This window comes from Corvus moneduloides, chromosome 4 (genome assembly GCF_009650955.1).
Source record: "Corvus moneduloides isolate bCorMon1 chromosome 4, bCorMon1.pri, whole genome shotgun sequence".
Lineage (NCBI taxonomy): Eukaryota > Metazoa > Chordata > Aves > Passeriformes > Corvidae > Corvus > Corvus moneduloides.
This window is the reverse complement of record NC_045479.1, coordinates 34029099-34055668: the sequence shown is the minus strand read 5'-3', so window position 1 is coordinate 34055668 and position 26570 is coordinate 34029099. Positions and strand designations below refer to the sequence as shown.

Here is a 26570-nt window from a genome sequence, read left to right as displayed (position 1 = left end):
ACACAAGCAGTTAAACATGCAAATGTCTGGGATCAATTGGCTTGCTCAGTGTAATTTGTGAGCTTTGAAATTGAATTAAAATGCCTTTAAGTTGCTGTTTATTTCCCATCTAGAATAGTTTGTTGTACATTGATATTCTAATCAATACGGAACTATTTTGTCTGTGCAAGTTCTAAATGACTGAAATGAAAATACATTTGAAATTCTTCTGCTTATACAGATACTGCATTGCAGTAGCACCATTGACTTGTTTAGAGTTGCTTCTGTTTCTCCTGCATATGAGAGATAAATTGGACTCTGTAGATTCTGATTTCAAGTGAAATTATGCAAGCATCTTATGAGCTCTCCTTAGCTTAAAGTTTTCCAAGCAGTACACTGCATAAAAACACTTGGTAAAAGTAAGCCAGAAACTCATTGTCATGGTAATTCAGAGTGTTTTTCATTTCATTTTTAGCTATGAAAATGTTTACAAATTTCCCATAAATATTAGTCCTTCTACAGCTAATTATTGACATAATGGTTTTTCCAAGCCATTCATGAACAGTGAAATGTATAGACATGCTTTTACTTAAGGGGAAAACAAATGGTGGAAATAGGCACCTATAGACTAACTCCTCTTTTCTAATTTATTTAACCCTTAGAACTTCATTAAATAATCAATTACTCTTACCAAGAGCTGCTGAAACAGTAATTTTGTGCTAAACGTGTAATTTGGGAGGAAGAAACTCTCTGATAATTCATGCTATTCACTTAGCACATAGGTCATACCAGGTTTTCAGTATGTCTGATGGCAATCCCTTGTGCTGCTTGGAGATGCTAATAAAGTCTTTTCTTCACAAAAGAAACAAAAGTACCCCAGGGTATTTTGGTTTATGCACCCATTTTCCATTGTTGGCTCTGTTGCCCACAGGGTCCAAATGTTATGTGACTAAATCTCTAAAAAGAAGAAGACAGTGTTTTCACAAAAATCATACATATTATTATTGGTTTAGTATGTTTCTCAAGAAGTTAATCAGGGAAGTATTAATTTATAGATTCTGTTTTCTCTCCAGCCACCTACCCTTGTTCTTCCAATACCATTGGTTGATGTAATTCTCCATGGAAAGCTCATAAGTTCTCCAAAGTGAAGGCATTCTCATAGCAAATAGTACTTGAGCTATTTAATTGTCAAGATCTTGATACAGAAATTTTGTAGGACTGCATCTCAGTTAACTTGAATGAAATCTCACTTTTTTATATATATATTTTTTCATTATGTGAATCTGAAGTCTTTATCTCATGTATAGATATGTTCAGTCCAGCATCAAAATTGCTTGAGGAAAAAAAAGCTGTGAAGTCAGCTGGGCCTGTCTCTTGGAGTGCAGATTTGTTTAATCTAGCGTTTTAGTGTTTTTCATCCACATCTTAGTAGACAGAGATTTTTTTTTCCTGTGCTTACTCTTCAAGAATGAAAAAAAACCTGCAAAATGATTGTGTTTGTACTCAACTGTGATGTTCATTTATTGAATAATTCAAAAAGGTTTTTGGAACTAATTAATAAGAAACTGAATAGTCTAGATTTGTACTACTGAATTAAATAAAATGAATCATTATGCTTTGAGATGATGAGAGGTAGTAGTTTGTAAAGATGCAGTCTCTCTGCTGATATTGTGGAATCAAAGATGACGCATCATGGATAGATTTATGCACTAGATTGTGATTTACAGTAAGTCTGATTGTAATATGGCAGGGATACTGTGCTGCCTGCATCACTTCCTGGAGAGAGCAAGATTGCCTTTGCCTGGTAAATGTAGCCCTTGGTGTCAATCAGAAATAAAGTGCCATGAAATAGAGAACTCACACCAGTAGATTAGCATTTCGAAGATTAAACCATCTGTTTGAACTCAATTAAAAAAGAATCCAGCAAGATTATTCCTAATAGAGTGTTCTAGTGCTGATTCTAGAAACAATACAATGCATTCATCGTACAATTAGAACTCATAAGAAAGTGGGTTTAATGCCCATTAAATAAACCCAGCAACTGTACATTCTCATTAGGATGTTTTGCAATAAATAGCTTCCTAATTTTCTTGCTGATCTGTAGTTCTGATGTATTTCTCATTCTAGGGATGATTTTTAGTTGTGTATTGACATATCCTATTAGATTTTTTTTTGCTGCAACTGGTGTTCTCCCCTACCCTCCCACACCTTTGGGTTTAATGTAATTTTGTGTATAGAGGAGAAATGCCCTGTAGTGAGGCTGGCTTTGGTGTGAGATCTGCCTGAGAAGAACTGTACATTTGCAGACTGCTAGGAAGGGAATGGGTGGCAGGTGTCTGTATGAAGTAATTTGCTTGAAATTTATTTTTAAGAGTAACTTCAGTATGAGTTTGAATGTATTTGTGCCTCGTAAAGTTAGTCTAGAGATCAGATGCCTGCAAATAAGAGATGCAGTGGGGGGGGGATGGATGGCTGCTTGTTTCCCCCAAAGAACAGTCCTTTTTTGAGACTGTCTGAACCCCACTGTTTATTGGTTGTGATTGATGCTTCATTTTGCATTCACATAATTCTGTTTACCACGGTTAGTTTTACTGGAGAGCAAATGTGCATTCCAGTGTACCTACCCTATTGAAATGTAATGCGTACAATGAACAGCTTTATTACTAAGATGAGGGAGTTTTACTAATTCTTCAGGTGTTCCAGTAGGGATTGTCTTCCTTAACAATAAATAACTTTAATCTGACATTAGGGTTTGTAACAGTGCCAGTTGCCTCAACATCTGGTTGCCTAAAGCTCATTGCAAACAATTACAGCATGAAAGAAAGTATAAACTTTTTGCAATAAAACAGCAACAGTAAATAAAATCCACAATAAAACCTCTAGATTGAATTCCTTGATTTGCTGTATGTCTCTTAGATTCTGTGAGGGTGAAAGATTAATATCTTTATGGTGGAGTTACTTGGTGGAGTTTTATTGCAACGCAGTAGTTCTACTTCATTTTTTCACTCTGACTGCATTTAAATACGTAAAATTATCAGACATATTTTCTGTAATTTTTGAAAGATCAATACATGATCCTTTATTAATTCTTTTTGGAAAATTCTGTTCGGGTAGCTGCATTGATAAGAGTTTTTTGCTGATTAGTTCGCAAGTTTAATGTTTTACCCATAATAGAGGAAGAAAATTCTCTCTGAACAGAGATCATGGAAATTGCACAGGAAGCAAACTTCTTGGTTTGGGTGGAAAAATGGTCTTGAACAGAGAGTTCACTGGTAGAACTCAAAGTTAAGTTTCTGTGGGATCCTGTGATGTTCTTATAGAATGAGTAATATGTGTAGTGAAAATTGAGGCAAAATAACCTGAGCCATCAACTACAGAATTACACAGCAGTTCTACTGGCTCTGGATTATACTTTGCTCCAGCCATAGAGGGCTTTTTCTGATCCAGTTTGGAGCAAGCATCTGTTTTCACTGAATAATTTCTAACACTGAAGTCCAGAGGCAGGAATTGAACTTTGATTTCTTGGTGCTAGTCCTAAAAATATTAATTGTCCTCTTGAGCCTTCAGAAATAATTAATTAAACTCTTTTAAAAAAGGAAAATATTATTCAAATTGTTGCTTCATGTGTCCATTTCTTAAAATCTTATTTGACAAATACAGAAAACTTGTTTGATAAACAGCATTTGTCAGCATATGCTGCATCAAGTGCAGTCTTTCAGAGTAGAATGTGTAGATCTACCACTGAACATATCTTGCTATTATTGATATTAATTACTGTAAACACATGTCACTATTCAGGTGTGGTAAATAAGGCTACCCTAGCTGCAAGTAATTTCATTTTTTCAGAACTCACAACCTTGTAAAAGCCTAGTGAGCAATTAGTGCCCAGTCATCTTACTATTAGCGATCAAAGGACTAAAACTGCAGCCCTGAAATCTTTAAGCTATAAGAATAAAAATGAAATCCGTGCACTTACTGTGGAAGTTAATAATTTTAATATGTACTGTGCATTTAATTGCTAAATACGGTATAGGGAACACCTGCAAGTTACTGGCTGCCAAAAAGTAAGGCATGATTTTTTATGAATTACACAGAAGACTGTAATTCAGCATTTTGCAAAGGACCTCTAGTATTTGCCTCTCTTCTCAGCTGCCCTTATAATTCTGTGGGTAAAATTCAAATTCAAGACAAGTGTGGGCATAACATTATTGCATTAAGTAAGAAGCATGGTAGTGATAGGAGCCAGATGAAAAGGACAAAAGGGAAGAAAAAAAGATTGACATGCAAATACTATAGGGCTTCCATGTTGGAATTTGAGAAAAGAAAATATTTATGAGCAAGACTTCTTCAAGTGTTTTCAGTTGTACCTACTCTGTAATAAAATTGTAGTTCTTTAATTAATATGTCATCTCAAGTTTTTTTAATTTATTTACAAAGTTATGTAGTTATCTTTTATTTTCAAAATTGCCTTGATAACATTTCCATGCGCTACTGTTACGTTTTCAACCAATCTGAAAATACCTTCAGATACTATTCATAAACCATGTTAATATGGAAATTGTATCACTTCATGTGATAGACATCCATTGTCCTTCCCTGCCAGGGAGATTATTATTAATAGAGGAATAATGATTGGTTCTGTTGTCTAGGGAAAGTTAGCCAACAGAAAGCATTTCAATGGAGGAGTGGGATAATGGCTGAAATTCAACCCAGAACAACATGTGATGCCTCAAAATCTTCTAGGTTTTTCTTTTTGTAATGCTCTAAGAGCACACTTTGTCTGTGGGCTGTCTTAGTAATAACTGTGCATGATGGAAGCCTTAAAAAATTAACAAAATTATCATTCTTTGTGCTCAGAGCAAGTGTGTCAAGTTGCATAATGGTTTACACAATGTGCCTGAAAGCAATGCCTTGTAACTACAAATACCTGAATAGTTTGGGAAAACATACAGTCATACCAATATTAATCTAGTTCTCAAGCATTTAATTCGGCCGACTACTGTTGTGAGACAAAGGTGCAAAGGCTTGTTGGAAAGTTAATGTTTGACTGAACATTTGAGTTGAAATACTGGAAATCTCATGATATTGAGATTCCCCTAACTAGAACATAGTGAAATTTTCAAGACTAGAAATCAACACTACTTCTTTCTGAAACTGCAGTTGTTGTCTGTTCTACTCAAAAATAGAAACTCTAATGCAATATGCCTGTTACCAGCATCTTGGAAGAGCTATACAACCTTCTCTGTGTACTGATGTATTTGATAAGTATCTGGGCAAAAATAAGTGGATGATGCATTCATTCTCAGCAGATACTTTTATTTTCTAATGACATTTTATTTATTTGAGAAAAATGAACATGTTTTAATGCTAGTATTGTGAGTATAATTGTGATTAAAAACTCCGATGATCTGTACATTAGTTTTCTCTGAAGATTACCCAGTTTTGATTGTGTTAATGTGGACAGCTATTCTAATCAGCCCTGCATGTGAGCTTCTGGGTGAAGTAGTTCGGGTTTTTTTTAACATTTTACACTTCTTTTAAGTTAAAAGTGTGCTTTATCTTTAGGCAGCAACACGAAGCCATTTGCTTTTCTGATTTCCAAGGTTTAGAAAGAAAATGCATGCAAAAATACATTTACTCACATTTATTTTCATTTTAATAAATTTACTTTGTCTTAATAGGACAAAATTCTGTTACTGAAAAATTTTGAGCAATTTTTATTTGTCATTATCATAGTACAGATGACATTTCTGTTCACCAAGTTTCTCATTTGCTTGAAACTTTATGCAGCATATTTGTGTTGGATAAGGTAAATAAGTTCTTAAATGTTTTATAACATAATCATAGCTATATATTAAAATCATCACATTGCAGACATTAGAGCACAGTTGGATTTCTATAAACAAAAATTAAATAATTTGATGGTTTTTTTGTTTTAAATGGAATCCTAAAGTGTGAGGAAAAATGAATAAGATTATCCTATTCTATACTGATGACAACATTTGAGCTGGGAAGCAAAGAAGCTTAATTAGAAACACTTTGAGGTCTGGAAAGTGTTGCTTTTTTTTTTTTTAATACAACCATAATATGAAATGCTCATAACGTATGTTCCTCTTTAGCTTTTATTATGGTAATACAAGTATGTTATCTAAAAATGTCCATCACAGTTTCCATATAAACTGAGTGATTACTGGGAGACTTTTCAACCATAAACCAAAGCAATTGTTGCATGACCATTTGGAAAAAATGTCTAGCTACACAGAAATTATGAGTACATTAAGTACATATGAGAAATTAGGTACATTTTTGTAGGATGTTTCCAGCTGTTGTTATCATCCTCTCTGTTGTTATCAGCCTTTAACATGCTTTTGTTAACTTGCTGATACATAAACTGGCATACCCTGAACTTGCATAAAGGCCAGTGGTAGATAGTTTTCCAGCATCAAGATGTAACTTATATCCATATATGCTTGTTTAGTTTTGGATAATTATGTTTATAGTATGCTGAGCAGTCTCTGAAGGTTGAGTTGAACAAGATGTTAAGGAAAAAGTCCCCACTGGCTGGAGAACATTGGTAGTAAAATGTCCCCTATTGATGTGATAATTTGAGAAACAAAGTAGACTGCTTGCTGCTTCCTTCCTATGCTAAGTCTAGAACTTTTCCCTGAGTCACAGCTGTGGGTGTCCTTAGTGGTGCTGATGTCTCAATCTACAAGCAAACTGAATAATTTCATGGTATACTTGTGGATGAAGACTCCCACATCTGTCATCCATAAATAGGAAAAAAATGGTGAGAAACCCTTCCTTCTGGCTTTAAATGCACATATCATGTAGTTTGCAGTTTGAGATGGGAGAGTCTCCAGTGTTTCAAAATACACAAGGTTAGATGCTTACAATTTTATCCTCCTTTCACCAGGCAGGTTAAAGTGGCACCTGCTTTAGGTGTCTAGATGAGAGTATTAAAATATAAAAGAATAAAGAAAATTTTAAAAGGTACGCATAAACTAACGTTTTTGTAGTATCATCAGGTGTTAAGGTGGATAGGTATTAATTCATTCTGTTCTTCTGCTTTACTAGCTTGCTATATTATCCTAACCTGAGACTATATATAAATAGTATTCAACAGAAACTATTTTATTCCTATTTACTTTTTAAAATATTTTTATTTTTTCATTCATTTATTTATTTATTATTTCTTTGGAGGCCCGGTTTTTTTGCAGGATGTTCACCTTCCCTGGAAGTCAATAATTTGTTAGTTTGGTGAACAGTAAATGAGGTCTCTTCCTGTTTAATGACATATTAGTAAATAATAGGTAAGGTTATTCTCTATTCGGTGTTAACAACATAGTACTCTTAAAGATGATGGCTGAATCCAAGGATCCACTCCCCTCTAGAGCCTTGGCTTATTGTTATTTAGCTTTATAAAGCTATTTATGTTAGTCATTCTTAAGGTAATTAGAGAGGGACACAGGTTCCCTTTGCAGCAGAGATGTTTAGGTCCTTTTCTGACTAATACAACAGTGGAAACTGTGCTCTGTGTTCAAATTAGTACTGGCAGGGCAAATGTTTTCCTGTCCATTTCCCCTCTTAACTGTTTAAACTGAAAACTGTTTTTGACACAAAAGCATACTTACTAAAATTGTTCGTAAGCAGATTTGCAATTTAAGTGATGTACTTAGCTACTTAGCTATTGTAGAGGAACAGTTGCAGAGCATTTTTCCATTTCAAGAGCTTGCAAAGATGTTGATTTTTTTGTTTATTTTTTTCTAGCAGAACTGAATGTTTTGCTGTCTGGGATGATGACACAGGAAATCCCTTTCAACTTTGAATTTTAGCTTTTTTATTCTGTCTGATCTATAGTACTTTGACATACATCCTGTCATCTTGATCCAGAATGTTTTTTGCACCAAATTATCAGTACCTAGACAACTGATTTTTGTTGTCTTAGCCAGCTTACTGGAGATCAGTGTCTTAGTTGTGGTTCATGTGCTGTTTGGGACAAAATACCAGACACAGCATATGCAAACTGCAGTTCTTTAGAAGCCTTATAGTGCAGAGAACCAGGCAGAAACATGAGTCTCTCTCCATAACTGCCACTTGGTTTATCTGGGAACACCAGATCACTCCTATAGAAAGGTCTGCTTCCATGTGCCACTGATGAATTTACAGTGTTGTCAATGTATTACATTGGAGAGTAAGATCCAGTTGGCAGCAATCATCTTGCTGCATGTCCCTCCCCTGCTTCTCCTTCTACCTGCTCTGCCCACACCATGCCTTAAAGTAGCATGTTTCCACCTTGAGTAACTCCAAGGTCGTGGTTTTTCTCCAAAGTTGTGGTATCTGTCAAAAGCAAGTGCCACACCTGAAATGATTCTGTTGTCTACAGTTATTTTTAGTGATAAAAAAAAAGAGCTATAGACATTTTGATTGTTTTGGAAAATACTGTGCTGTAGCAATAATATCTGTAATAACAGTTCAAGAGAAAATTCTTGCAATCACTGTAGGAGGATAAAAAAGGGCATGACAGCATATTACCCAGTGGCCACTGATCAGATGCAGCAGTCCCCTGTGCTTTTCTCTCATGCCTAGTGTGCCATTCTGCAACTAATACGCTGTTTGACTACTCAGTCAAGGTACCACCTAAGTGTCTTTGGTTATCAAAGAGAAGTATCTGAATTCTTCACCCCTTTTGAACTAGAAGTACTGGCATGAAATATTCATTTGTGATTGATATTTTGTGTCCTTCTGGAAGTATGGACTTAATTCAAAAGGAACCCGTAAAAGAATAAGTGTACTTAATTGGACTTTATTAAAACAATACACAGCCTCTGTGTTTCTGGTAGGTTGGCCATGCTTATAACAGTATTCATTCTACAGTCCTGGGGTTGTTTTGAAACATCTACAATATCACACACAGCAGTAATTTCTTAAGAGCAAGATGGATTTTGGCAACATCTTTTCAGTGTCTTTTTAAAATGGCTAATTGAGAAGTATCTTGCACTTGTGATTCTACTGGAGTAAAAATTTCCTTACAAGTTCCCCAGCATCAACAAAATGCACTGTCATCTCAGAATCTACTGCCCTGACCTCTGTGGTGTTGAGCAGAGAAGGTCATCTGTAAGCAGAGCTTTGAGGAAAATAATTTCAGATTTCCTTGCTTGTGTTTGGACTGTTGTTTGTTCATACTTGTCTGCCATGGTATATTTGTGCCTAGGCTAAGTGTTTTTGTATTTGTTTGTCTCTCCATAACTTCTGAGGCCATGCAGGAGTAAAATTGTCTTATGTTTGGGGCTATACTTCTGCTATGGCACTTTCTGTGTGTGGAGCCAGAGATGACAAACAAGGAGGCAGTTCATTGTCCATGTCATTAAGATTGATTATGTTTATGGGTCCAATACTGCATGTGGTTACATTAGTGTAATCCTGAAATACTACTCAGAATGATTTTGAATTATTTGAAGATTCTATAGTTCTCTAATTTTAGAGAGAACTGTATGCTAATATTTTTGCATGGCCCAGTGCTCTCCTTTTTTTGGTACTCTAGGGAAAATTTGGAAAAACTGTCATCAATGTAAACCAAAAACACCTCAGGCAACTAAATGCTTGCCTTGTGTTATTTCATTATTCATTAACTACTCTGTTATTCTTCTCCCCTCCTCCCCATGAGCACCTTCCCCCACCACCCCCAAAAAACCACTAAGGAAACAAGCACACCACGATAAAATGCTAATAAAGGGAGTAATTTCAAATAGACCATAAAAGACAGCATTTATAACCTCAATAGAAATGCCAGTCAGCTATTTTTGATGTAAAGCATCTGTCTCCAGAAGGAAATGAAGGCAGGCCTGTTTCTCCTTTCAAGTCTCTGAAGTAGTAGGTGGTGTCATTTGTTATACAGTGCTACAAGTCCCATGTTATTGCAGTGGTAGCTGCTGACTGCCTTTGTTAACGTACTGAAAAGTTTTATCAGCTGTCTTTAATAAAAGACAACCAATGAAGAAAAACTATAGCAAATGTCTCTTGCTCTCTTATCCTCTGACCATCCTTTATTGGTGTCAGAGAGCAATGGCACTGATGTAGAATCTTGTGGACACACAAAATTCTTGTGACTGTTACAATAAACCATACCTATTGGGGTGACTGATACCCTAGAAAGTTAGGGAGCAGTCTTTCCAAAATCCTGTGCACTTCTTTATTTAAAATGTAAAGGAGTTGGAATGAACTTTCAGTACTACCTGAAATGATTTATGAGTTCACATTTTCCATGGATACATTTGTGTAGAGCATTAATAGAATTTGTTAGGCCTCCAGGAAATCAGGAATGATGTGTAGAAGTTGGAAAATTTCAGTTAAAAAGCATGCAATTTGTTCTTTTTATTTGTTTTTGTTGCTTGCTCTTGTGAAGTGATATATCAAATTGAAGACATGATGGTAGAAGAATTTCTTAGCTAGGCATATAGTCTTACATATATGAAGTTCTTGATTAGTCCCATACATGCACCATATTTTCAGGAAGGCATGGAGGAAATGGAGAGGAATTCTGGAAGCCATATGATACAACTGAGTTATTTCCTGCACAGTAGGTTTTGTGAATGCTGTAGAATTAGCTTGGAGCACATTTAAACATGTGTCTTATTTATATGAGTTTTTCCAGGTTTAAGATTTTTTTAGTCCTTATCCATTGTAACCTTTGTCTTTGTGCAAACATGTGCACATAGTTATAATTCAAGTAAGAAGACAGCTGTGTGTCAATGACTTGAAGAAAGCTCTTTCATTCATGAACTCTCATTAAACAAAGAAATAGCATGAGTAGAGGAAATGGACATTCCTACTCATGATTTGAGAAAATTCTATCAAACAATCTGAAGTCTAAAAATAAATTAGATATGGGGATATTTAGACAGTCATCCATATACATGGGAGCTGATTTCCAAGCATTCTTCATTTTAATAGCATCAATTAGCACCCAGAACATCTGTAAGTAAGGAGTATATTATTTATTATAAAATAGCATGCAAGACTGGCACTTCAAAGGTGGAGCTATGAAAATATGGCTACCAATATGATTTACCTGTAGCATAGATTACATTTTAGGGGCGTAATTTCCCTTCTTTTGGAGAGTATTTAACTGATAAAACTATATAAAACCCAGCTGGGGTGTTTTGTTTGTTTGATTCTCAGTAGAATGAAGTAACTGACTTACAGAAGGTGGAAAAAATCTGTCAGGGTAAAGCAAGAAAAAAATAAAACTAAAAATTACATCTTCAGATTGCCCTGCATTAGCATTGTGATGTTTACAATAAGGAGAGCTGAACTAATTTTGTTTTGCTTAATTTTGAAACTCTGGAAACCGTTTGCTCTGAAAATTTGATGCATTGCAGTTTTTTATGAGTTTTTGTGATGCATATATTCATAGGTTAAAAGAAGCAAGAAGAAAGTTGAAAAAGCATGAAATATTTGTAAGATATAAAACATTAGAATTATCTGAACAACATTTTCACCACAAAATTTAGGTGTTGGATGTAGGAATTATGGCAGTTTTGTTGAAGCTTGATTAAAAAGGGTAAGAATAATGAGTTTAACTTTGTAGTGGAGAGGTTTGGAACAAAGGTAAGTCTTCCTCATCATAATGATTTCCTCTTGCCACAACAGTCTGGGAGACCAACTGTAGAGCATATTTTATTGCCTTCTACCTCACATATTTTCATAGAATCATTGAATGGTTTGGGTTGGAAGGAACCTTGAAGATCATCCAATCTCAACCTTCCTGCCATGAGCAGGGACACCTAGACCAGATTGCTCAGAGCCCCCTTCAACCTGGACTTGAACACTTCCAAGGATGGGATATCCACAGCTTCACTGGCAACCTGTTCCAGTGTCTAACCATTTTCCTGAAGTTATTGTCACTAAAGGGCTTCTAAAGCGTACCAGCACCCTGTCACAGTACTCTGAAGCTGATATGCCATGTGGCTTCACATTTTGAATATGGTGTTTTGAGCAGAGCACTGATGAGTGGTGACTTGAAACACTTATCCTCTGAGGCAAAACTATTTGATGTCAAAAGTGAATTTTCCTGAAGCTCATTGAAACTTTGACTGACCTGAGGGGGAGAACCATAGTGAACTTTGTGTGGTATATTTTTTCCCCTTTTTCTTTAAAATGCAAGGTACTAGTTTGATAAATGCCTTTACTGTGCTCTCACTAGGATGTGAATACCTTTGGTACTTGCCAAAAGGTAGGTTAGACTGTTCTCTTCATCTTCATAAATGTGCTTTTCTGCCCTTGTAATATTCGTTAGCTCCAGTGACCAGGCATGTTATTATCATGAAGAACCTATTATTTCATAATGGAATAACCTAGAGATAAAAAAAATAAAAACAAGCTAAGCATTTTGTCTTAGCTAAACACGAAAAAATTGTTAGTAACATAAGCCTTTAAATTGATTTGTTATGAAATTTTAACATCTTTGTTGTTAAATAGCATGTGTTTCCACCATAATTAATTTTATTCAATCATTCATTAAGAAATAATTGCCACAGCCCGAATCTATATGGATATCCTAGAACCCCTGAACATTCTTATATTCTGAGAAAAAATTATATTTTCTACCAGTCACAATTAAAACAAAGAGAAGAAAGGGATAAGTTCCAATGTGTTAACTATTCCCAGTGATTATAAACTCTTTATTGGCAATGAGTTTGATTAAAATTAAATTCCTGTTGCTAATTCACTCTTGGATTACTTTAATTTTCTCTTGGAACCTGTGTTATGCCAACATTACCACATTTAAAGCTTACTGAGTTCTGTGTTTTCTCATTAAAGAGAGAAGTCATATGTCTGTAGACACAAGAACTTGACCTGTTTAAAGCACAAAGTACACAGCAGCTGTTCAGAAACTTTTTCTTGTTATCGGTATTTGCTTAAATTACTAAATTGCTTCCATGAAAAGTCAGCAAACATAAGGGAATAACTTAGGTAGAAGAAGATTGTCTGAAAAGAAAAATTGAAAATATTTGTAATATTCCTCCTTACTTTTATTTTTTTTTATTTGTACCAGTATCCTGCTGCCCTAATGAATCTGGGAGCCATTCTCCATCTGAATGGTAAACTGAAAGAGGCTGAAGAAAACTACCTCCTTGCTCTTCAACTTAAACCTGATGATGTCATCACCCAGTCCAATCTTCGCAAATTGTGGAATATCATGGAGAAACAAGGTTTGAAAACATCCAAAACATGATGATGAAAACTCTGAACTTCTTTTCCTTAAAGTGATTAAACCCACAAACTAGAACTTCCACACAGTTGTCAGGTCAGAGAACTTGTTGGACTTGACTGCAAGGATCAGAGGTCCTAACTGCTGCTAGGAGAAGCTGTTCTGCTAGATAAATAGAAAAAAGGGAGACTTTGAGGTATTCATGAAGAACTTGTTACGCAACAAAAATATTTGGAACAGTGGCACATGAGAGAAGTTGTTTTGGTGTATTTGATAAATAATTACAAATCCCATATTGCTTACTTTTGGGTGGGTACTTGAAATGTATACTGTCACAGAAATACAAAGGGAAAATTGCACAGTATATACTAAGCCATATGGGAGTTAAAATGGTAATAGTAGGTTAAAGTATTTTGCTGATACTGTAACTCATTAAAATGTGTACTAAATCCAATGTGTTTGCAGTTTGTCTTAATGCTGCTGTATCTCACTCTTGAACCACTTGCTAATCAATTTCACAGCTTATATGGCCAATCTTTTTTCAAACCTGTCACATGATTAGATGACAGCATTCAAAATTGTTTACTGAGAATATGCCTGTTACTTCAGCTTGTTAACTTACAGTGCAGTTTTCTTGAGATGTACAGTCAAATTTCTGTGAGGTAGACAGAATGACCAAGGAACTGTCTGTATTCTACATCAGAAGTAGTATGTAGCCTGGTAAAAAAAAGACCAGAGGTGTGATTTAGTAATACAAGCAAGAGTGATGTTTGCCCGGATGCTAAATCAGTGTGATCAGACTGTCATCTTAGAAAAAAATAATTGGTATTATAAAATAACGTGTTTGACTCTCTTTACTTTGCTGTCAGATAAGTCTAACTTTAAATTGGACTCTGCATATGATATTTTTGCAACAACTAATTAAAATGAGATTTGAAGATATTAGTGCTTGGATATGCTAAAATGAGACTTCATGAGCAACTCAGAGAAAAGGGAATGTTATACATTGATGAGGCTAGCAAATAACTGAAGGGACTCGATTCAATCATGCTTAAAATAGTGTAGATTAAGAGGAATCCATAATGGTGGTTGCCAGTTACTTTTCACATTGTTGGTGTTTTAAACAAATCTATTCAGATTCTAGCCAAATGTTAGCATTATGTTTGTATTCTGACACATGCTAGCCGCAGAGCTGTCAAATATCTAAATATGCCTTTGGTGAGGTTCAATTTATTTCTGTTTCAGAATGATTTAGCCTCATTACTGTTTTGGTCTTCAGATTTTAAATGTAAAAATAATTTATTTTGAATTGAAGTGTATGAAGCTTTAGTAATTTTTTTTCCAGGACATTTGTTAACTGCTTTCTTTCTTTGGAATAAGTAGTATTGCTTGTAAGACAATTTGCTATTTCATTTAATGGCCCTTTGGTATCTGCTTCAGTATTCCTTTCATAATGATAGATAAAATGTTAAAGTGGTAGAGCACCTTGAACTGAAGCTTCTTCAGGATCTTCTCTTAAAAACTCTTTATTACTGAGAAAGGGTTTGGGGCTTTTAGTTTATGTATTCCTTTTTAACTGTTGAGCACCATTCCAACAAAAATGTAGAGAAGAACACTTTGCTGTATTTATTTATTTATTACTTGACTGCAGCAATGTTACCTGCCATTAACACAACAGTCTCTAAGGGTTGCTAATTCTTTTATTTGGTTTTACTTGCATTTGTTTTGTGGTTGGTGTACGTACTGAATGGGAAAGAGAACACTTGAGTTATACTCTACCTTCTTGGTCATTCTCCCCTTACACTTGGATTTTACATCTGTATTGAAATAGATTGGGGAATAGCTGTTTCAAAGTCAGTATAGTAGAAAAACTGTAGTAATGTGTGTTTTCTTTTCTTTCCTCTTGCTCACTAAAATACTATAAGTTGCTAAGTTTACAACTGGCCCACCAGAACGGCCAGAGGGGCAAGATTGTCTGGTTTTGTGGAGTGTGTCAAGTCTTTCTCAAATAATGTTCTTGCTGGAAAAGCAAAATTGAAGGATCAAAAGTTGAATTTCTACTTTATCGTTGAAAGCAATGTTAGAATACAATGGTAGCTTGAACGTATTCTCCTGCTTTACTGACTTTCTGGGAAAAGATATAGAAATAGATAGTAACTGTAACTGAGCTTGGTATAGAACTGTGGTATCCTGCAGCTTTATTTGCTCAACAGCCATCAAACTTCGATGGCTTCTTGGTCTTAACCATTCACCAGTTTATTTGTCTCCTTCAACTTGTACTTATTCTTGTTTGGTAATTTTTATTCATTGCACAAAAGGGGGAAGAGGGGAGCACTCCTGTGATACGGTGTCATGCTTGCATTGATTACTGGTTTTGTTTATTTCTTAAAAAAAAAAAAAAACAACGAAAGAAAAAGAAAAAAGGACTACCATAAATTTACCAAGAATGTCCCTGAATACATTTTTTTAATATAGGTCTGAGCTTGATAACTTTCTTCTTTTGGGATAAATTTAAAACATGTTTAAAATATGTCTCTCTGCTCAGGGATTTATGGTGGATTACTGCAGACAGTGCTAAAAACAAATAAAAGAGCACAAGACAAGTTTACTAAATTAAAATTTTATTTTTTGAAAAACTGTTATTTGTATAAATTATCAGATTTGTAGGCTTTCCTTTTTGTAGAAATAATTGTTTATGTGCCAGATAAAAGAATTTCAATTTTGTTTTCAATAATAAAGCATTGATAACTAATTCACTGTGTATTCCTTTGTATTACTGTAACAACACTTGGGTTTTTTTAATTGTTCTAATGTAATGAGTATTCTTCATTATTTTTTGCATGGGAGAAATGTATAGCATAAGTAAAACACAGCCTGTCACATTTGGCTTTTTTCTATACCCTATTGCAGTTAGACTTCAGTGGATATTTTCAAAAAGGTTCCCTGCAAGCCTTTTTTAATATTTATACTCACAAAATCAGGCCAAAGGGATGATAATGATCGTATTTGATTATTGTATCTAAACTTTATAGGAATAAAAGCTGATGAATATATTTATAAAATACTTTTATATTTACATACAAACACGATGTCAGTAAAAATGTTGCTAAAATGTAATTGGGTGCAAAAGCTGGAGAGCAGATTTTGCTTACATAAGAAGTCTTTTTCATGTATGAGGTCACCTTTTCCTCGTGCTGCTGTGTCATGTGATGAGTTTCAAATCTTCTGGCTTCCTGCACAGAGATATTATGAAACGACATGGTTCTTTGGCCTTTTGGCTTCCTCTTAATCTTCTATGGACAGAGCATTCTTAGCTCAGTGCTGTATTAATATTCTTATACCTTCCTAGTTCTGTTCATTCAGGTCCCATGCATTGATAGGTTTGCTCTACAGTTGAAAAACATGCATGGGCATGAGCAGAGCTGTAGAGAGGCTTTGGGTCACTGAATTGAAAATTCACCTGTCATGCCTTATTTTTATTGGAGGTCACGCCTCACCTTCAGACATTCCTTGCCTGAGTAGGTGTTGATAAATGGCAGATGATGAATGCAGAGTATGCAAAGAGTCGTCTGAACTGTGTCACTCGTTTCTTGTGGAAATAGATTCTAAGCATGGGCTTGAGCTCCTGCTCTGGCACCTTAGCTCTGAAGCCTTTTTTGTAGATCCTGTTCTGTCTGCCTTATGCTATGTTTCCAATGTTTCTGCCTTCCAAGAATCAGGCAGCAGATTCTTGCTACATCTCCATTTCTGATGGAGGCACATGACAGCTCTCTGGTGATTTTTTTTTAGTCCTGCTTTCACAGACCCATCTGAACTTGCTCTTGGTAGCTGGTATGGATGGCTGTATCACTTCTGGGATTTCAACTAGTAGAAAGGTAAGGCACTAAATTATTCTGTGTAAGTATACCAGCTCATTTGGATCTGGCTTGGGCCTCTGTTGTAGGCATTCCCATAGCTTTGCCTGACAGAGGTGGCTGCAGGTAGCATGGGAGAGACACTGCTTCCAGTTCACTTCTGATAATAGTCACCAGCAGCTGAGTTAGGAGCAGATGTTATATAGGCTCCCTTAGTTAGACTGACCCTGCAATTTGAAAAGTCCCTGCCTTGTTTCACACAGATACTGACATTTAATCTGCCTGAGATTCAGTAGTGTGACATTGGAAGAGTGTGGTTAGTGGAATAGACTACGTCTGATGTTGTGAGGGGATAGTATGAGGGAGGTTGGGAGCAGAGGCAGACATTTTGGGGGACATTAATAAACCTTTAGAGGGACAGACTTTATTCCAAGAACAAAGAAGAAGCCCTGAGATCAAGTTATTCTAGGATAAACTATGGAAAAGCATATGCATGAGTAAATTTAAAAAAAAAAAAGCCACAAAAAAAACCCCCAAAGCTATACAGTCTTGTAAAAGTTGTGAGTTCTTCTGTTATAATAATAAATCGAAACCAAACATTGCCAACAGGAAAAGCTGGCCTTGGAATATAGTATTTTAAAGTTCAGGACATAAAAATATATTCCCCATTGTGCTGGTTTTGGCTGGGATAGAGTTAATTTTCTTCACAGTAGTTAGAATGGTGCTGTGTTTCAGATTTGAGCTAGAAACAGTGTTGATGTCCCAGGGATGTTTTAGCTATCACTGAGCAGTGCTCACACAGAGTCAGGGCTTTTTCTGCCTCTCACACTGCCCCACCAGCGAAGGGGCTGGGGCTGCACAAGGAGCTGGGAGGGGACACAGCCAGGACAGCTGACCATAGGGATATTTCAGACCTATGGCATCATGCTCAGTGATAAAACTGGGGTGGAGTTTGGCAGGGGGCAGCTGTTGCTTGGGAACCATCTGGGCATTGGTTGGTTGGTGGTGAGCAATTGTTTTTCACTTGTTTCATCTGTGTTTCTTGGGCTTTATTTTTCTCACGTTTTTGTAATTTTCCATTATTATTATTACTATTTTCTTTAATTTATTAAATTTATTTAAATTTCAATTATTCAATTTTTCCTAAATCAACCTATGATTTTTCATACTTTTACCTTTCCAATTCTGTCCTCCATCCCGCCGCAAAAGTGAATGAGCAGCTCTGAGGTGCTTAGTAGCCGGCAGGGGTTAAACCATGACACCCACGAGAGACTGAATGTGTGAGTCAAGTTATGCCACTTGATTGGAAAGCCTTTAAAGTTGCAAGTCAATGTTTCTCCCTTGTCTTAAAGATAAATTCTTGATCTTATTTACCCTGTTGTTGTGCGCTGGCTCTTTAGTGGAACCACAGTTCTAGAGCTGGACAGCTTTAAAGGTTACATATAAGGAAGCATTTCAGAAGGGTAGAAACATCACCTTCCAGTGTACCTTCTAGAAAGGTTTAAGATGAAATAGATTAAATCATTCTCTCTTGCTGTACACTCAAATTATTTTGAATAGAGTTTCAGTAACAAAGTGTAATTTTACTTACTAAAATTATTGCGCTTACAAATATTTGTGTGTAAAGCTGGAGATTAAATTGTTGTTTGTACATACAAATTTCTATCAGTTTGTGTGCATTTAAGTGCAGATTTATGTTTTAAAAAAATTTGAGATTTCCTTTTGAAGAAATGGGTGTGGAAGCCATGTTGTGAGAACAGCTGTGGGGTTTTTTTCATTTGCTAGAACTGTGTGTGAGCCTGTCTTTCCTTGTATCACTGGTCCATTAGATGATGACATTCTATTTCTACATGGATATTTTTGGTTTTTCTCTCTTGCAGAATTTCAGTAGTTTAAGTTACAAGTTCTGTTTAGAGCTAAGGAGAAATGGAGCTTTGATGGCTAAACTTGAGCTTAGTTTTGATTTCCAGAATTATTTAACCCAGGTGAACAGATTTTTCAACTCAATAATGCAGTGGTTTGTTGCTACAAGTAATCCTGGAAAGCAGAGATAATTTGAGAGTCTTTGTTGATTCTTCTCTAGGTTTTTTTTTTCCTCCTGCCAGCAAAGCATTTTGTATCCTTTTCTGGAGAAATATTTTATTTTGTCTCTAATTTTCTTGAAAACAGATGTTTCTGCAGGCCCAGTATTTTCCTTTATTACAATGAGAAATTAGTTTTCCATAGAATTGATTTCTTTATTATTTTGTCATGATTGTTGCGACCACAACCATAAGTTTCTCTACAGTACATGAGTGTGTAATACAGTGAATTGTTCCTTGTATTCAATCAATTCGTTCTTCTGGTTTATACTCAATGTGCAAAGCAAATCATTGCCAAGGTGACTCATTTCTGCACACTCACAGTTTCTGGAATACAGCATTGCTTTTCCTGTCATGACAGAGAATGTTTTTATATAACAACATGATGATGTAAGATGGTAGAATAGGATATTTTTTTTTTCAACTACCATCATTTCATAGCCTTTTTTGTCCTTCTTGTTAGTGAAAGAAAGACTTTAACAACTGTTTTTTTAAAAAAACAAACATACTATTAATAGCAATAGAGTTCTATGAATGGCACTTTGCCTTAAAATTCATGGATAAAGCATACTGGCTCTGTCTGATGCACGCACCTGGGCCCAGGTAACTCCAAGTGAAGATAAGGAAACATATCTCTCCTTGAAGAGACACAAAATTACGAAGCGGGATCTTCACTCTACAATTATGCCAGTGTAGTGGTTTGGTCCAAAATACTCATTACTATTTACCTTCTGTGAGATAAGAATTAGGAGAAAAGCAAAGCAGGCACCAAACTTGAAAGAATATAAAGAAGTTTATTAACAGGCCTAAAAGAGGGAAAAAGAAAAAATCATACCACACCTTCAGAACTCTTCTCCTCCCCTCACCTTTCTCCCTTCTCCCACTGACAATGTAAAAAGACAACCCTTGAGATGTTCAGTCTGTTTACCACTTCCATAATAACCTTGTTCAGTCCATTTAGGAAGAGGAGTCTCTCTTGCGCATGCTATGAACACATTATCACAACAAGACAGCCGCCCAGGTTGGTTCTCTGCTCGCATGCGAGTCCCTTCCCACGACTTGCAGCTTTTCCCACAACTGCTTTTGAGGGTCCAATCTTGAGTTACTGGGGTACAATTTTAAGGTTGAGCCATTCAGAAACAAAAGTTCTCTTCACCCATCTCTGGGAGCATTTCAACTCTAAGAACAGAGGCCCTTCTCCTTCCCTGGTAGCAAAGGGTCTTCCTCATCTTCATCTCTAGGACTATCTCTGGGAGCATCTCTAGGAACTGAGGTCTTCTTTCCATTTGGAGCAAAAGTCCTCATCTGGTCCATCTCTCCCTGTCCAAACTTTTCATGAAATTACAGCTGCTTCAGCATCTGCCTATCTCAGTGCAGGTGCTTTTGCTTGCGAGTTGAACACTCCACCCCCCATATCTTCATGAAATTACAACAGGATACTCTGATATATCATAGCTTCACAACAGATTTTCAGCTTTAAGCATCTCCTCTTTCTCCTCCCTCATGTGTTCAGCTCTTCACAGCACTAAAAGGATTAATCTCACCTCGGCCTTGCAGCTGGAATTTTGCTTATCGCTGTCGGTCACATGATCTTTGCCGGACAGCAGGGAAGCTTTTGGCTGAATCTTGGCCGCACTGGAGAGGGGGAGCCGGGCTGCTCCGGCTGCCCACAGCAGGGCTGTGGGGGGGTTCTGCGGGTGGAACAGGGCCCATCGGCTCCAGGATGGCCCTGGCCCAGCCCAGCCTGGCCCAAGCAGGGCCTGGGCTGGGCTCGTTGGCCCCCACACGGGGCCCGCAGCCACCTGTCCCAGCGCCGGAAACGAGAGAGAGCTCTGCCTGGGGTTTGTCTATTCTTAAGTGTGGATCACAGAGGCGGTCACAATTTTAAGTGGCTCAGAGAATTGTCCATATTCAAACTGGCCAGCTGATAGGTTCTGTCAGGTCACAGAGGAAGCTGTAAGCACCCCTTTGCAGAACATCACTTCCGGGACTATGCTTTGCTAACCCATGACAGCCAGCTACAGCTTGTCAGGACATTTACCATAATTTTGCTAATCCTGAAATCAGGTGAGCCCATCTGAGTCTCAAGACTAAGTCTGTTTCTGAAAGGAACACATGAGCTAAATGATGGTCATCCCTGGATCACCTAGAATATAATACACTAAGTCTCAAAAGTGTCTACTGGCAGGAATTACATCAGAAATTTTTCTTTTTTCTACATCTTTTGAACCGCCTTCTGGCATACAAAGCAGGAAGATAACCTTCTAATGGGTGTTTGGGTTCTCTGATGGCCTTGGCTGATAGCTTTTTCCATGTTTGTGAAGAGCTGATCTTTCATATGCAGGGTGTATGCTTGGAAAAATTACACAGGGACTGCAAAAGCACTGTTTCTACTGAAAATACCTTTAGAAAGCTGGCAAGTGTTCGTTGACCATGGGGAGAGACTGAGCTGGGAGAAGCAGGCTGGACCTTGATAGTTCCCCAATGAATGGCCATTGAGGCAGGAGAGGGAAGCTGGAAATCATGCATGGATTTCATTCGCCTTATTAAAAAGTACAATATGAAAAAGACCACCTATACTGATTATGTGAAAATTTTTTCTTTGTATGGGTGGAATCCCAGTGACCTCATTAGGCCTGAGGGACACAAAATACAAAATTATGGTAATACTGGAACAAAGCATCCTGAAAGCCTTTATAATCAAAGTGTACAAATTTAAAAGGATTCTTTTTTTAAAAATCGACTATTATTACCTTGCAAAGCTATGCAGTAGATCAGACACCACACTGAACCAACTGTCCACATTTGCTAGAGGGTTCAAAAACATATTTTCTGTTGGTTTGGGTTTTTTTCTACCTTCAGAATTATAAAGTAGCCATAACAATTCACTAACATCTAAAGGAAAAGCACAGAGGAAATCTCCATTTTAGTCCAAGCCCTAAGGGCAAAACCAAATATGTCTTTCTAAAAGCAACTCTATGAAGATTGGTGTGAGAGCAGAAGCCATTTTAATTGAAGTTCTGATGAGAAATTCTCTAACGAGCAAAACTGTCATGATGGAGACGTGTAATACTAAAACTGAATTAAATAGAAACTTAGAAAGGAAGGCATTCAGTGGCAAAACAAGGGGAAAAGCAGCCTTTTAATAAAGTATACAGGGTTTTTTCTTTTCTTTCTTTTTCTTTCAGCGTGATTCCTGGGGACAACTCTTACTACTTCAGGGAGGAAAAAAGGCAGACAAGCAATGTGGGAAGATGCACTTGCAGCTGATGGCTTTGACGATTTTTATTTCTTATTGTAAAAATACCAACTGATATTTGGGCTCCTAGAAATTTGGGTTGAATGGGACTACATGAATACATTTTTTGGCAAATCCCAAATTGTCATGCTTACCTTGACTGTTCCCTGCTTAGAATCTCAGGAGGTGGCAAGACAAAGAGATCATCTCTCAAACTTCCCTAACCTTAGTCTTCCCATAACCCCATTCCTACTGTTGGCTCTTGTCCCTACTTGCCCTGCTGTATTCATTGCAGACAGTACTGTCTTGAGGGCAGTGATTTGTTCCTTCCAGTTGGCTGTAAAGTGCTCTAATGGGACTGTATAAATAAAAGTAATTAGTTTTTCTGCTTCATTCAAGGGACTTTAAGTAAGAATAACAGGGTACACAAATCTAACTTTCATATAAATTACTCCATTGCAGTTAATAGTTTAATATTAGGTTAATAGTTATTAGGTTAATAGTTTTTTAATATGCACCTCTGGTTTTGCCTCTTAAATGACAAGAAAAGACAGTAATACCTAAAACATAAAATTACCTCAAACATTTCAGATCAGAAAGACTCAGAAAGCTGTAGAAATGATAGATTAACTTCTGAATAAGCAGCATCACTTGGTGTTGGATTTCTACTTTTAATTCAACATTGGGAATGATATAACCATACTCTGTACCTCGTAAGAGGAATTGTACAGCTTCCAACCATCTGTTAAATTAAACATTGATGATTACCATGGACATGTGGAGCAGACCAGGTGCAAGGGGGATGATAGCTCTGTGCATATACCTAAGCCCTTGGAGCCTACTTGATTCAGAAGGCTGGATACCCAAATAGAAGAACTGAAGAGTGGTTTTTTTAGTGTAGTGTCACTCACTGCAAAGTTCAATGGCAACAACGATTTGCTCCTATCCTTCTGTAATAGATACAGTATATCCTGTGTCTGAAATACTGAAATGCTGGGAAAGGTCCAGGTAGTTATATCTTTTAAATAAATCCTTTAATATGTTGGCACTTTTCTGGCAGTAATTTCCCCTGCCAGACATTTCTGTCTTGGTGGTACTTTGAAAACTGGGAGAGGGCAATAAATCTCTTGAAGAGAGAAGTTTTGATTACTAACAAAATCCTAAGAGAACAAGACATAGCAGTATATGTGACAAACCTGGAAAATGTAAATAAACATACTATTTCAAACAGGAAACTTATCAAGGGTCCTTCTGCTTGAGGGCCTGCTCCCAAATAACATAAATTGTCACTGTACAGTTTCTGCTGCTTTTCAGACAATGTGCTGCTGTTTTTCACTTACTTGGCTTGTAAGGAAAATATTCTGTCCCAGTTGAAGATGATAATGGTTTTGTCACTGACTTAAGTGGCTAAAATTTCACTGTAGAAAACTGTTTGCGATAAGGACTTACTAACATTTATATGCTGCTTCTGCTGATTGTTTTTCTGATCTCCTAGCACGGTAAAAAGTACACATACTTTGTTCAGAAACATAGACATGGATGGGTCTTTACACAAGAAACCACTCAGGTACGCTGTTTTTCTGCTAGAGCTTGCTGCCTCACTCAGGCAATGTGAAGCTGTGTTATTTAAGAGCATCAAGACAGAAGCTGCTTTAAAGCATCAGTGCTGGAGCAGAGAAAGGCTGGATACAATCACTGAGTTGTTGTTTTACTGTGCAAGGTCACGTTATAAAATTATAACAAGGATGCTTTGCAAAAGTAATTTTTTTCTTGTATGTTTGGGAAAATACAATTTATTGAAAGATACATTCCCTCCAAATGCTGGGAGAGCTTCTGTTGTTAAGGCAACTGAAGTAATCAACTAATTTATGTTTCAGTTTGTCAAGTGCACATTGGTAATTATTTCAGTGCTGTACTGAATTAATGGTAAAGCCTGATAAGAAGATGATCTGTCATTCCTGTGTATAACCCCTTCTCCCCCCATTCTGCAAAAACCATTATTATTTAGTTGCTTTCAGTATGACTTCTCTTATGATGGACTTCAAATGCACTTCACAGTTCACTGAGCAATGTTTGAAAATTGATTAAAAACTGTAATTATTGTACCAGGAACATAATCATGATTGATAGGATGAACCCAAGTAATCAAGGGGAAGAGGAGAATTCTCAGACTGAAACTTACTTCTGCACTAGCAAAATGTAATTGAAACAAAAAGCTGTTATTTTCTGAAAGTTAGATGAGTTCTTTTACTTTTTAACACACAAAAAGAGAGAAATCACAAATACAACCAGCACCCGTAATAAATCCCAAGCCTCTTTAAATTATGTGGGTTTCTGTAACCTCAACTTAGTGTAAAAAAGATCAGGTTTTAGTTGGTGTCAGCCAAAGAATCTAGTTCTAAATATTCTCTCTCATGAGGATGAGGGTAAAATGTATCATTAATCCCTGTTACACATTTCTTTTGTAAAGTCCAGTTATAATAATTCTTTTATGTTAATAATTAGTTTTCTTTTATCACAGACCTGATGAACAACTTTTTCCTCTGAAATGCTAATGCTTTTATGTCTTTCATATTGTTAACTTTTAATGAAAAATGTGTACCTCGCTTTATTTATCAAAGAATATCCAAAAATAACTTCAGTAATGGATGTCTTTTTTCTGTCGTAATTTCATTTTTTTTTCAGTGATTGGGTTCTCATGTTTAGTTCAGCTCTACCTTCAGTGTCACAGCTGTGACTTACTGCATGCTCACTTTCTAAAAGCATCATCTCCCTCCCTGAATTTTCTAATAGCCTCACATCCTACCTCTTGAATAAGTTCAGGTTTGTTTGCTTTCTGCCACAGTGCTGGTCATTCAGCTGGCAGATTCCAGTTTTACAGGGTAAAGCAAAACAATTTTTCAGCTCAAGTGAAAGAATCAGCTGAAGAATTACTGAAGCAGTAAACTTGCCTTTTGAAAATTCATGAATTCATAAAAATGCAATATTTTAATCTTACCTAATCACCACTTTTAATATTGATTATGCTGTGATGAACTCTACCTTTTCAAAGAACCGTTGGAAGGGTTAATTGTTGTTTTGCATGTAGATTACCTCTCAGCTTCTCAGAGGCTTGCTCAGCTTCACCCTGACTCTCACTGTGCTGCTGCTTTTCCTCCCTTCAGTGCAGGTCTGTGCAATGGCAGGAGTGGGCTTTTGGGGAGCTTAAAGCATCAGGGCTTAACGTTCTTGTGGAAGTATAGATTAAACATACATACCTGAAATGTGAAAGCTTCCCACTCCAAATCTCAAACCCATTAGTGATGACAGCACTTTTGATTATAAACTTTCTTGTTGGATTTAGAAAGGGTATTTTGGTGCTTGAAGCTTGTAGAAGGTCTCATCATTCAGGACCACCTTACAGAGAAATCAATGACTGTATTTATTTTTTTGTTAAGCTTTTCCTTTAAAAAAAGTACCAAACAAACACAAAACCAACAAACCCACACAAAACTTGCAGTTAATTGCAGGGTCCAAGTTTGCCTTTAAACTGTTGTGGCTTTTACGGGATGTTTTCCAGCTGGGGTTCAGTCACTATCCAGAGTCACTGCAAGCATGGGCTAATTAAATTTAATTAAGCAACAATGCAAGAAGCTTAATTTAAGGCTAGTCACCTCACATTTGATGTGTCTAAACATTTTTTTTTCATGGATGTTTACTGTTTGTCAGCTGACCTACGGTAACTTGTGTATTATCCATGCTGAAAGCAAAAATCTACTTTTTGCTGAAGTACAAGTTAACATGAGTGGAAGTGATGCAGCTGCATCCTAGGCTGTCCTAGAATTATATTTGAGAGTGTTAAAGCAAATTGACAACTTCATTTTGTTGAAGCTGCTTCTATAGTTGTACCAGTTGATGTCTTTCACGCCTACAGCACATGAATGAGGACAATTATTCCATCTGAGAGGCCAGAATGATTGGATCTATTGACAGGCCTTTCCTTAATGTAATTGATCACAGTACTCACTCCAGAATAGGTGACCTCTAATCCTTTAAAAACCATAATGCTTAGGAGGAAAGAAATAAAAGTATTTTCTGCATAAAGAATAGGACTACAAAAACCAAACTGTAATATGATCACCCCAATTTTAGGTGAACTTAATGAAATCCATTGAGATCAAGTAAGACAAGCAGTAGCCTGGCTGGGAAAGCCACAAGCATAGCAG

At 36.5% G+C, this 26570-nt stretch overlaps 1 protein-coding gene across 1 annotated transcript in view; it reads left to right on the top strand.

The window, feature by feature from the left end:
• TMTC2 (transmembrane O-mannosyltransferase targeting cadherins 2) overlaps positions 1-15944 on the top strand; it is a 235982-nt gene extending 220038 nt beyond the window's left edge. The window contains exon 12 of the mRNA XM_032106615.1: positions 13037-15944. Within this exon, the coding sequence (XP_031962506.1) occupies positions 13037-13216 (180 nt within the window). The 3' untranslated portion in view covers positions 13217-15944. The remainder of the gene's footprint in view (positions 1-13036) is intronic.
• Positions 15945-26570: the final 10626 nt, after the last annotated feature.